Genomic DNA, 11869 nt, shown 5'->3' on the forward strand with positions numbered 1-11869 from the left:
AAAATTGATTTTCACGCTATAAATTCGGCTAGGCTAGGGCCCTGTTATCAATGACATCGACCTATATGAGCCCGTTCAATCGGCCAAAAAGTGCGACTTTTGGATTCTTGGCGGGAAGTTCGAAGGAACCGAAAATGAACATTAAGTTCTAAGGGAGGAGGTAGGCTTTTCGGCCAGATCAATTGTCCAATTAATCCAAATGACCTGAAATTTTAATGAGACGTGTAGTTCGACGATTTTTATTATTCTAAGAAAGATTGAAGCTTCTACAGTGGATAGTTTTTTTTATAAAAATTATTTTCCAAAGTCAAAATGATGGGTTTAGTGCTAAGACTGGATATATCTTCGGATCTAGTGGTCGAAATGTCCTGAATTTTTAATAAGAGGTGTGTTACAATATAATCTATTATACTGAAAAGGATTCAAGCTTTTAGAGTGGATAATTAGTTTAATACAATTTAATTTTTGATGCCAAAATTTGAACGTTGTGACGCGCGTGATCGAGTGGGCTATGCGTCGACCAAAGGATAGATGCATATAATAAGGAATGGCCAACGTTGATGTGTAAGATACAGCCTGGCAACCCGGTATTTGTTTACCTCTGCGCCAAGTCAGCTGTCAAATGTTTATTACTTCTTCTACACGACTTAGTTTATTTATTTATTGAACACTGTTCGTGAAGCCAGCAGAGTGGCTTATGTACGAACATCAGATACAAAGTGAGATGTAAAAAAAGATTAATTAATGAATATAGGGCTAAGAAACAGTGTAGTATAATGAATGAGATTAAGTTGACTAACAGTATAAAAATTATAGGAACATAAGGGAGTAGAATAAACATTAGTATGGGGGAATAATCAGAACAAAATAAAAAAATAAAAAAATAAAAATTGAACTAGTCGAGGAAAGATCGAAAATGGTTCGAGAGTGGCTTGTTACATATTTAACATATACCAAAATTAATACCATTTAATTAAACAAAATAGTGTTATAAACGTCTTTAAAAAATGCAACCTCAAACAAACAGAGCTTTGTTCGTATATCGAAAATCCCGTAACGTAAGTTTGAAACAATTTTTGGTAACGTATACTTCCGTCTAAGAAACATCATTTCCCAATAATTTCAAAAACTTTTGACTTCTTTGAGCAGAACCACTGAACAGTGTTTTACATATTTAACATAAACCAAAATTAACATCATATACTTAAACATCGTGTTATAAACGACTTTAAAAAAACTCAATTCAAATTGCCAGAGCTACGTTGGCATGTCGAAATTAAGAAAACATGTTTGAGATACAATGAACAGCAATGGGTTTACCTTTAATGTAGAATTTGAATTTAAATAAGGCGAATGTTAAATGTTATTAAATGAAAGAGTCTATACAGTTCTGTTTGTCATAATTTTCATTGAAAAGTTATGTTCAACGTTTAGTCAGCGGAGCGGAGCCGGAGGTTTCAACATTAAGGTGTAAAATTTACCTCTACAATGTGTCCCAGCTGTCACAAATAACACTGTAGTAATTGATTGATCTACAAGTAAGATTAATAATTAATTTGTTTATAATTTATTCGAACCTACCGACAGTAATCGTAATGTCTGGCTTTTGAAATTACCAAAGTTGATGTTGCCCAATGCCTATACATTATTGCCTAACTATAACACTATTTTGACCGAGGCTTAGCGAAATTCCTTAATAATAAAAATACTCTGGTGATTTTAAAGTTTAAAAATAATTATAGTAAATTTCAATGAGGTTTTTGTTACGAAAATAATTAAAATCAGACCTATTTAGCCTCCATTTTAATTCCAATTAAAAAACTTTGGTTTTAAGCGCTTAAAGGCGCGGGTGATCTAACGCCATGTTTTTCTTGCTTAAGTCCCCCTACCGGTGTGAATCACGACAAAAACGCCGTAAGTCCTGGTAAGTCCAACATAAAAAATTAGGAGTAAATTGCGTGTCTCTATCAGTGGTAAAACGCCGTAATTCCAATACCCAAAACAACGTAAGTCAAAGTATGTGTTAATAATGATAAAAATCAATACTTAAACTTAATTGATCTTTATAAAACTTGAAAAGTCGGTAGAATGAAGTGTTATCTTTCATTTAAGATGGTTTCCAAACGTAACGAATGAATAGTTTTCCTTATATGCCTTCTGCGAAAATGCTCTTTTTTTATAAAATCCCCATGTTATGTCTATGGAAAACTATAGTATCTTTCGCCAAATGTCGGATTCATTTTATGGATTCTAAAACCACCCATAGCAACTTTATTCTTTATAGAATTAACTATTTGATGGATCTTTTTGAAATTTTAACCACAAAATCAGGGCCCGAATTTTAGTTCACTGGCAAAATTTCAAACCAGCAAACACAATACGAAAAATGTTACGGCCAATCAAAGAACCCTCCTTTAGCATTAGAGGCAGTATCAAGTCTTATCTAAGAGAGCGACCGCTCTCCTAGAATATAGAGGTTTGGCCGTGCAACGTGGTTATGGTCTGGGGTCAATTATCTCCTCGGCGTTCAGATCAGCCATGCCATTACTTAAAAGGGGTGCCACGTTCCTAGGTCGAAAGTTTTTAAACACTGGCGCGAAAATTGCGACGGATTATACAAGCGGTGTACCCATTAAACAATCATTGAGAACTAGGGGTAAAGAAGCGGGTAGGGAAACATTGTGAAGGGCGGCCGAAGAAGTGAACAAGCTAACTGGAAACGGACGTAAAAGGAAACGCAAAGTGTCACCCATCATCAGTTCTGGTCGAACTAAGAAGAAGAGAAGGTTGTCATCTTTACACCCGGATATGTTTTTATAATGTCGCTCGCACACCCAAACTCTATGAACAGCGTCAGCTCGGAACTAAATGTTTTTCACGTACCCTATACCCAAACTGGGATAATAGGAAGTCAATGGGTGGAGTATAACTCTACCTCCAACGTAGATGAAAATCAGGCTATTATATTTCCCGTCACCGGGAACTCCGACTCATACTTGGATTTGAAAAACACTCTCCTGCAAGTACAAGTAAAAGTGGTTAAAGCTGATGGTCTCTACCTAAAGCCGCTGTGTACGATGCGAATGGTGATATAACTACTCAGGCGGATAAAGTTGGACCCGAAAACCTATTACTCTCCAGTCTTTTTAGTGAACTACACGTATCATTGAATGATAGATCAGTTACATTGTGTCCTCAACAATACGCATACAAGAGCATGATTCAAACGCTATTGACATTTGGTGGTCCAGCAAAAAAGAGTTTTTTGACCGGGGCACTATTCTACAAAGATACGGCGGGACATTTTGACGACTTTTCCGAAAATGAAGGGTTTTTGAAACGGAGTGAATTCGCCCAAAACGGGGTTATAGACTTAATTGGTGTCGTACACGCCGATATATGTCAGCAAAATCGCTTCATCCCCAATCTGGTCGACGCGAATTTTAAATTTATCAAAAGTCCCAACGAATTCTGCTTACATGCGGATGGAATTAAAGCGAAAGTTATATTTACCCACGCTTCGTTATTCATAAGAAGAGTTAAACTAACCCCTGAGATTATGATATCACACGCCAAAACCCTGGAATTGGCCACGATGAAATACCCCATAACACGTACGGAATGTAATACGTTTTCCATATCTCAAGGAAGTAAGATAGCAGTCAAAGACAATTTATTTAGCGGTCAACAACCGAATAAAGTTGTAATTGGATTTGTAGACCAGAACGCGTTTTTGGGCGATTATAAAAAGTCGCCTTTTAATTTTAAAAATAAAGCGCTGAGTCAAATCACATTATCCGTTGATGGGGTTAGCGTACCCCATAAACCCTTAAACCCCAACTTTAAGGATAACCTATGTATGAGATCGTACGCAATCTCTTTCTTCAAACCGGACAATGGAATATCGACGAGGGTAATTTCATTGACCGTGACGAGTTCGCCAATGGTAATGCTCTTTTCGTATTCTACTTGACCCCCGACCTGAATGGTAGTTCGACTGAGAGTTTCAACTTTATAAAGAACGGTAGTGTCCGATTGGAGTTAATATTTGCCGAAGCGCTACCGGCTACAATTGCCGTCGTTAACTATTCCGAATTCCAATCTTTGATTGAAATTGACAAAAACCGAGCCGTTTTATTCGATCAAAGCTCATAATGGACTCTCGACAACTTGAGAGAATATTAAGGCGTGACCCATACACTAGGAATTTGTTCCGGGGAATATTTCCGGCGGATAAACTACCACTAACTGTTAAAACATTTCCATCGCTATTTATTGTGAACACTGATACGTCTAAAGGGAGAGGAGAACATTGGACGGTTATATACATTTCGAGGAAAAAGAATACTGAATTCTTTGAAAGCTATGGAAATCCGCCCGATTTATTTAAATTTAACGATTTTGTGGAGCGAAACAGCCTAACTGTTACTTTCAATTCACGCCAACTACAGGGGGAATTAAGTCAAACTTGTGGTGGATATTGCATTTACTTTTCATTGTATCGGTGTAGGGGAGTTAAAATGTTTGATATAATAAAACGATTTTCTAAAAATAAAAATGTTAATGATCGTATGATTGCCGAATATATGTACAAGAATTACTCAATAAATCTATCTTAAAACATTTTATTTTCCATTTAAATTGCGTATGTTTTTCGATAGCTTTGGCTTGTCGCCATATTTTATACCATGTTTTTCAAAATATATTTTTCAAATTTCGTTTTCATCTTCCGACTCTAGAGCTCTACATTTTCTATTAAATGTGTCGATGAAATGGTGTCCGTAAGCGAGTGTTATAATTCCGTCTGGAAGGATGTATTTCTTGTTGTCACAAGCCGATAAGGCCTTCTTGGTTTGTCTGACGGTGTACAGATCATGATGAACGCTAACAATCCTTTTCATGACGCATGTTGTCTCCTTCGCACCGAATAAACATTCGCGATAATCTGAATGATGGATGTCCCGCTTCACAACGCGACGACAGACCCCCTTCGCCGTCTTCTTCTCTCCAGATCCAGAAAGAATGGAATAGAGCTTCGGTCTGAGCCCTACAAACTCTAGAGTGTAAAGGTTAATTTAAATTAACATCAGCAATGAACCTAATAGTACCCTTTATTGGAACTCCGTCCATTTCGTCTTTCATCTTGCCCAACACTTTTTTATTAGCATCACTGAAAAGGGGGTGTGATTTAGGGTATCCAGAGAAATCAAACTGATCCCCATGCTCCTTAAAGTCAGCGTACAGATCCTCGGTTTTGATATTGTACATGAGACTATCTGTGAATGAAAGTTTAAGTTAGCGTATGGGGGGGATAAAAACATGGATAGGGTGATAGATAAACAAACCGGTATCAGTGAATTGTAGTATGGCCTTATCTCCGTATTTCACTTTGATAAAATCATAGTGAAATCTATAGAGAAATAGCTTAGATAGATCCAATATAGAGAAGCCGGTGTATATGTGTCGATTTACGGTCAATGTCTTCTTCATCATCTGGATTCCAACCAAGTCATTATGATACATTATGAATTTCTCGAACGCTGGGGAGGAAGCTTTCTTAACCGCCATATCCTTGGTTTGCACGAGGTGGAAATCTATCCGATTTCGAAGGTTTTCCATTGTTTTCTCAAATACGCTGAAGAGATTTTAAATAAGTCGAAGAAAATTAAATACATGATTAGTAGATAGGTTACCTATTATTCATGAGTTTGAAAAAATCTTTCTGAAATGCATTGGTAGCCAACTTTCTCTTCTCTGTATTTAGGTCTATATACGGACTAAGCCAAGGACCCTGCCCAAAGCGTAAAACCTTATGTACTGTGACTAATTTCAACCCCTTGGAAATATAATATTTCAGGTTCCTATAATGGATGACGTAGTTGAGTTTGGTTTCTAGACTCGGAACTAGTTTAGGCAAAGTATCTTTTATAGGGAGTCCATTCTTCCCCATAAGGTTTTTGTAGTACGGGGAAAACATATCGGTGGTTATTCTCCTCGTCTCCGGCCCGAGTGGGAGGCAATTATGGGAGCGGTGTAATTCCCTCGGGTACTCTAAATCAACCTCGAGAATGTACCCGTTCGGAGAATCGTCTGGTGTGTTTAGAATAGTATTTTCGGTGTAAGTCAGAAGATCATTATCGTCAATCCATTGAAAGTTATTCATAGGCAGATAGTCCTTCATAACGGTACCTAGTTTTAAGGGTACGAAAATAATATATTGCTAGCTTATTAAGAATTTGTAGGGTTTTATATGAGTTAGAAAATACCATATAAATTATTCAGGTCTAGATAGTTGATGTAATTACTGGACTTGTTTGGATCATAGTCGGCTAAATACTTGTTATTAGCCTCGGCGAAACGATTGGAAATCAGACTTACACCGCCACGTATTCCCCTTTCTTGTTATTGAAATCGGTGAATATCGTAAAAATATTGTTTATGTTTATTTGATTACCGATGAACAGATGCATATCAGGGTCTAAAAGTAAACCCAATTTTACTTTTGTCATCAAGAGAGCTGCCTGCCAAGCCAAGCCAGATCCGGTATAGGAATGGGCGAGGTCTAATCGGTAGACATCCAGGCACATAGCCCTGAATTCCTCAAACACACACGCCAATTGTAGTGTGTCAATTTGCACGTACGTATCGTGTAGATCGCCTGTGAATTTCCATTAACTTATAATATAGGAAGTGGAACCCTCTCTTACAAAGTTAAAAGTACCTAGATTTTTAATTCCAAATTTTTCCCAGACATCGCGAGCGTGCTGATAGTTTTCATCGGTGATATGCTCGTCGCTTAGAGCGTTGTAAAATGCTTCCTTTGGCGGTAGTTTGGTCTCCTCGAAACGGTCCATCGAATCCATATAATCGTAAGGGAAAGACAACTTCTTGAGGGCTAACCCTACTTGTTCGGGGTTATACGACGCACTCAGGATTTTAAATTTGTCGATTCCGCATGCGGCTAAATTTTGAACTAGGGTGTCTAGGGACGCACTCATAAACCTCATTGAATCAATAAACTGTAATTTCCCTAGCCTGATACTGATGTAAGTTTCAGTATTATTCGGGATGACCGATATATTATCCTCCTTGAACAGACCGATTTTTTGGAGGATCAGATGTGAATCGTACCTACAAATAGAAAGGGTAATAGTTGTTTAAGTACCCCGCGTCTAGGTAGGATGTTTACTTACTTTGACAAATTGTGTAGAACCACGGGAATGTGCTTCCCTAACCGCATTTTTAGATTACAGGAGTTATGTGCACGACCACGATAACGGCTTAAAATAAAGGGAAATTAAATACCGAATAAAAGAAGTCTTGATAATATTTTTACACTCATCTGTTAGATGGCAATGATCATTCACGCCGTAGTCTTTGATAGTCAGAATTTGAGAGCAGAGGTAGCAATGAGTCGCGCTCTTACTAGCTGCCCATTCAGCGGGTGTTAGATCCATAGGGATGTTTTCTTGTAGAGCTTCGCCAATAGTTTCAGCCTCCATCAGTAAACTTTCAAGGAAAATTTCGACGGCGTCAGTCCCCCTATACGTTACGGGTGCCCGGGGCTCTCCTAGAGATTATCGTTAGAAAATAATTGATTAAAGATAAGAATTGTGTGACGTACCATTCATTCCAATCACGACGTAGCTGAATCCACAGGCGATGTGTTCAGAGAGTTTGGTAGTTGAGGAAAGAGTTTCGTTATTTGCACAGGTTTGATATACTCTCAAAATCAGCGTAAATTATGAATGGACACTATAAATGATATTAACTAAGATAAGGGAAATATTTTTAAATTGGAAAATATTTACCTTTTGCATCCATTCAAACTTGTCGAAAGATAGGATGGGTTTTTTATATGGCATTTTGATTCGCTGGGGTTTATGAATCGAGCAATTTTTAACGTGTTCGGTATGATTTCGTTTCGCGTTTAATCCCGAGAATCTATGTAGACATCGTCGACAGATATAGATTTTACCGTCATGTTTTGTGAAACGCGATAAAAGTCGACTGAGACTTCGAATTAGACAATAATGTTTTTTCTTGTTGTCGGTTAAAAGTAGAAGGTCAATTTCCCTATCCTCACTCGTCACCTCTTCACTCACGTATCGTGGAAAGATACCGTCCTCCCAAGCGAATATGTTAATCGAGAGGTTATTTCTCACTTCAAATTTCTTCATTGTGACGGAATCGAGGGTATAGGGAAAACTAATATCCGAGCAATTTAGTTCATTCTCATACGGCTTATATTTGGAAACTCGATGGGGGTTTTGAACAGTGGGTTGTAAGTGTGCCAAGCACGCCCACTTAAAACACATCATGTCGTTAGATTCGATGTTAAGTACACTTCCATTGTAAGCTAGCGCTTTCGGGGTGTTTATAAAGGAACCGGCGACTAGGGGTAAATACTTGATGACGTCTACTTGAAGATATAAAATCTTATCTATCACCCAATTACTCCCCAACTCTTGAAATTCCTCCATCAGAGTTGTAATTTGTTGGATACATTCTCCTATTTGATCTCGAAACTGGTCCGCCAATAGAGTCGTCCTCGTTGTGCTTCGGATGAAAGGGATGTGTTCAACTTCCGTACCGTCGTCCAGGACTTTAGTATAACGTACTCGAATCAATATATTCCACTTTATCCCCTTTCTTTTAAACATTTGATCGCTCAAATACTTAATTAAACTGAGGATTAGAGGGGTAATAAAGAGTTCGAAGTTGGTTTGAATATCTGGCGGGGTATATCTAGCGCTAAGAACGGCATCACCTAGAGCTAACATCTCGGCGTTGTTAGAGAAGAAATTATCAGCGGTGGGTTCCCCCGGAGATACCGCCATAGGATAATCCTCTGACGAGGAATCATCAGGTCGGGTAGAGATGTTAGTCCTTTGAGGTGATGGTAACGGATTTTGACTGTGTATCCGGGAGTGACGGTTAAGATGAGCTTTACGCGCAAAATTTCTCCTGCACGTAACACATGAAAACTTAGTATTGCCATGCTGTTCGAGGATGTGTCTTTCCAACGTATATTTTCTCATAAATTGCCGATCACAAATGCGGCATTTTTTATCGTCATGCCCCTTACATACGTGTTTTGACAGCGTGATTCTACTCTTATACCGCTTATCACAAGCGTTACACGGAAACATACTTATTTTTAGATATACTACTACGATTACGGAGGGTGTAACTCGAAGAAAAATAATTAATAATATTTCGGGGTTTATATACCGACTTCTCCTCGAACCACTTTGAGACTATTGAGATCTCGTCACGTATATCTTCGGAGTTAAAATGTATGCTTGATTGACAAATGGAAGGGCCAGGGGGGTATATTCCCCGAACCACTTGGAACTCTCGAGACTTTATTCCATCTTATCTCTGAAGTTTAAATGTATGCTTAGTCGAGAAATGAAAAAGGGAGGGTGAATATATTTTCCTATCTTTTTATTTCATTTATTATTATTATTATTATTATTATTATTATTATTATTATTATTATTATTATTATTATTATTATTATTATTATTATTATTATTATTATTATTATTATTATTATTATTATTATTATAATAAAAACATTTAATCCTCGTCAGGATCAGCCAATATCTGAGCCATAATCTCATCGAGGTTGATTTGTCTTTGTAATGCGTCCGTCTCGATGATGGGCTTCGTCCTCTTTTTTTTTTGGTCCATCCAACCCTGCAGACTGAGATCTTTTCCTCTGGCTGACGGAACTTAATTCGGGTACAAACGACGACTCGTTTAAAGTCTCCACACCCTGGATTTCACGAGTTGAGGGGGATGTTAGAGACGGCACGGTTGCGACAGTCGGGGTGTATGGGATGGGTTGGGAGAATGGTAGATCAGATGTTGAAATATCAGGTTGAAGAGAACTCTCCAATATTGGCGGGGGGACCACTGGTAATGGAAGGGCAACTTCAAACCCCAAGAAGTTGAGGATTTGGGCCATTTCCACCTCCCCTTCCACCGGCAAGGGAATTTTCTGCACCTTTAGAAAGAAAAAAAAATAAATACAAAATAGAGGCAGCAATAACATTTAGTAGTTTTGGGAAATTTACTGTAATGTAATCCTGACTCTTTTTCAGTCCATTTTTCTTGATGTTTTCTAAATTCGCGTGGTAAGGAAGATCAACCCTTATCTGTCCGGCTGGTTCATCGAGAAAAATTCCGTTGTGCCATGTTTGATGGTATTTCCGAATTATGGTTTCAAATATTTTAAATGTTAAAAGGAAATTAGGGGCTATTAACCCTAACGTCACTGTATAAACGATTCTAGAGATGGTAGGCTTTCCTGATTCCATAGTTATTTTCGTATTCACTTTTATAATGATGATACTTTTCGGCGGGTTAAGTTAGAATGATACTTCCTATCAGGAGCAGATGACAAAGGAGTCTTGGACGCTAGCTTCCACAATATAGAAGGCAATGGGACCCGCGTACGTCACAGCTGTAGCGGTATCGTTTGCCATAGAGGCGCTATCAGACATTATAACAGACGATGTTTTTGGTGGGTTATATCTGGCACCAAAGTCTGCTGGGAATTTTTTTAGTAATAACGGACTAACGGTGGCTACTGAGGTTCGTCTTACCCGATCGTGACAAAATATACACAATATAATTACTTTATTCAAACAGCTGTAACCGTTGGTATTAAGATAAAAGATAAGACTACATTTTGTGACTTTAAACCAACTAAATAGTTAAATTAAGTCCAAACTAGCAGAAAAACCCAGGTAAGCCAAGGCTTAATTAACAATTTGTGCCCACTGGAATGATTGGGATCGTGAGTGATTTCTTTTCCCAACCTCTTCATTTGAAGAAGAAATTTAGAGAAAATTGGCACTGAAACACATTTTAGTTTTTTAATAGTGTACATACGTTACTCGCTGGGCTTTTCATTATCAACTTTAGTCTAAAAAAAGATTAAAAAGCCGTTGAAATCCATTTTTCAACTCTAATACTCGTTAAGCCTAGGCTAATTATAAGCAGACGATACGTATTTTTGAAAGAGAGGCTCCAGACGCGATTTCCCAGATCTCCTTTCGAGACTTTGCAGCCACGCTATTGGTTGGAAAATTAAGCTCAAATTTCCTACGAGAGGTGGCACTGGCCTAATGATTTTGGTTAATAATCGTGACGTTCGCCGATCCCATTGCCCTCTACATTATGGAAGCTAGCGTCCGAGACTCCTTTGTCATCTGCTCCTGTTCCCATAAATCCAAAACGCTATTTATACTATTTCTATCCACTTAATAAAACACACAAGTTCGAATAAAATTTTTTATTTTGAAGTTAAATGCAAACAATCAAATTTTTTCAACGATAAATTTAATCTGAAAGCTTTTGAAAGGCAGCAATAGTGTGTATTTCTATGGTAAATACAGTTCGATGGTGGGGGCTCTTTTGAAGAACCACTTAATTTGGGGCAGCCGAGAGTCTCGGCATTTCCCACGGTGTCATCAATAGATTTCGAAAGAAAGATCGACTTCTCTAAGCCTTTCGTCCAAAAGATATCAGCTTTCCCCGATAACCCTCTTATAATGCTGATAAAGTCCTTGAATTCGTATTCCCCGTCGTTCCAATTGAGAGCGCAAATATTCCGCGAAACCCAACCATTTAATCGGCGGTCCTTCCAGCTGAGTTCACCATATGGGAATGGTGGCTTGAAAACAAACGTGCCCTTTTCGCCTGTTTCAACTATATAATACGCTAATTCTTTTATTACGAATTCGTTATTAGCCCGTAGAAAATTCACTTCTAAAACACATCTCCTTAGAATAGGGTTATCCATGTTACTTCAGGCGAGGGGCGATCGAATATCGGACAGTTTATTGATCGGTAT

General features: G+C 38.0%; 4 protein-coding genes across 5 annotated transcripts; 1 reads left to right on the top strand and 3 right to left on the bottom strand.

Annotated features, from left to right (window-relative positions):
- The first annotated feature begins 2819 nt into the window (after positions 1–2819).
- On the top strand, positions 2820–4155 carry LOC149685274 (uncharacterized protein F54H12.2-like). Its single transcript, XM_089870991.1, has 3 exons — positions 2820–3023; positions 3104–3946; positions 4021–4155. The coding sequence occupies exons 1-3, from the start codon at positions 2820–2822 to the stop codon at positions 4153–4155; spliced, it is 1182 nt and encodes a 393-aa protein (XP_089727117.1).
- A 489-nt stretch (positions 4156–4644) lies between these two features.
- Positions 4645–7316, bottom strand: LOC149685275 (uncharacterized). 2 transcript variants are annotated; one of them, XM_089870912.1, is made up of 8 exons: positions 7194–7316; positions 6722–7131; positions 6455–6658; positions 6267–6398; positions 5694–6189; positions 5346–5635; positions 5109–5276; positions 4645–5047 (listed from the first exon to the last, which is right to left on the bottom strand). In XM_089870912.1, the coding sequence occupies exons 1-8, from the start codon at positions 7238–7240 to the stop codon at positions 4710–4712; spliced, it is 2085 nt and encodes a 694-aa protein (XP_089727038.1). In that variant the 5' UTR covers positions 7241–7316; the 3' UTR covers positions 4645–4709. The 2 variants fall into 2 exon arrangements, with proteins under 2 accessions (XP_089727038.1, XP_089727037.1); XM_089870911.1 differs by having other exon boundaries at positions 4645–5056.
- Positions 7317–7634: 318 nt separating this feature from the next.
- On the bottom strand, positions 7635–9226 carry LOC149685276 (uncharacterized). The gene is made up of 2 exons (XM_089870913.1): positions 7812–9226; positions 7635–7755 (listed from the first exon to the last, which is right to left on the bottom strand). Exons 1-2 carry the CDS (start codon positions 9150–9152, stop codon positions 7702–7704), a joined length of 1395 nt encoding a protein of 464 aa, XP_089727039.1. The 5' UTR covers positions 9153–9226; the 3' UTR covers positions 7635–7701.
- Positions 9227–9557: 331 nt separating this feature from the next.
- On the bottom strand, positions 9558–11205 carry LOC149685277 (uncharacterized). The gene is made up of 3 exons (XM_089871113.1): positions 10906–11205; positions 10086–10834; positions 9558–10015 (listed from the first exon to the last, which is right to left on the bottom strand). Exons 2-3 carry the CDS (start codon positions 10326–10328, stop codon positions 9626–9628), a joined length of 633 nt encoding a protein of 210 aa, XP_089727239.1. The 5' UTR covers positions 10329–10834; positions 10906–11205; the 3' UTR covers positions 9558–9625.
- Between the last annotated feature and the right edge of the window lie 664 nt (positions 11206–11869).

Source organism: Phalangium opilio, unplaced genomic scaffold (assembly GCF_054372755.1).
Source record: "Phalangium opilio isolate 3A_F unplaced genomic scaffold, DU_Popi_V2 ptg000032l_1, whole genome shotgun sequence".
Lineage (NCBI taxonomy): Eukaryota > Metazoa > Arthropoda > Arachnida > Opiliones > Phalangiidae > Phalangium > Phalangium opilio.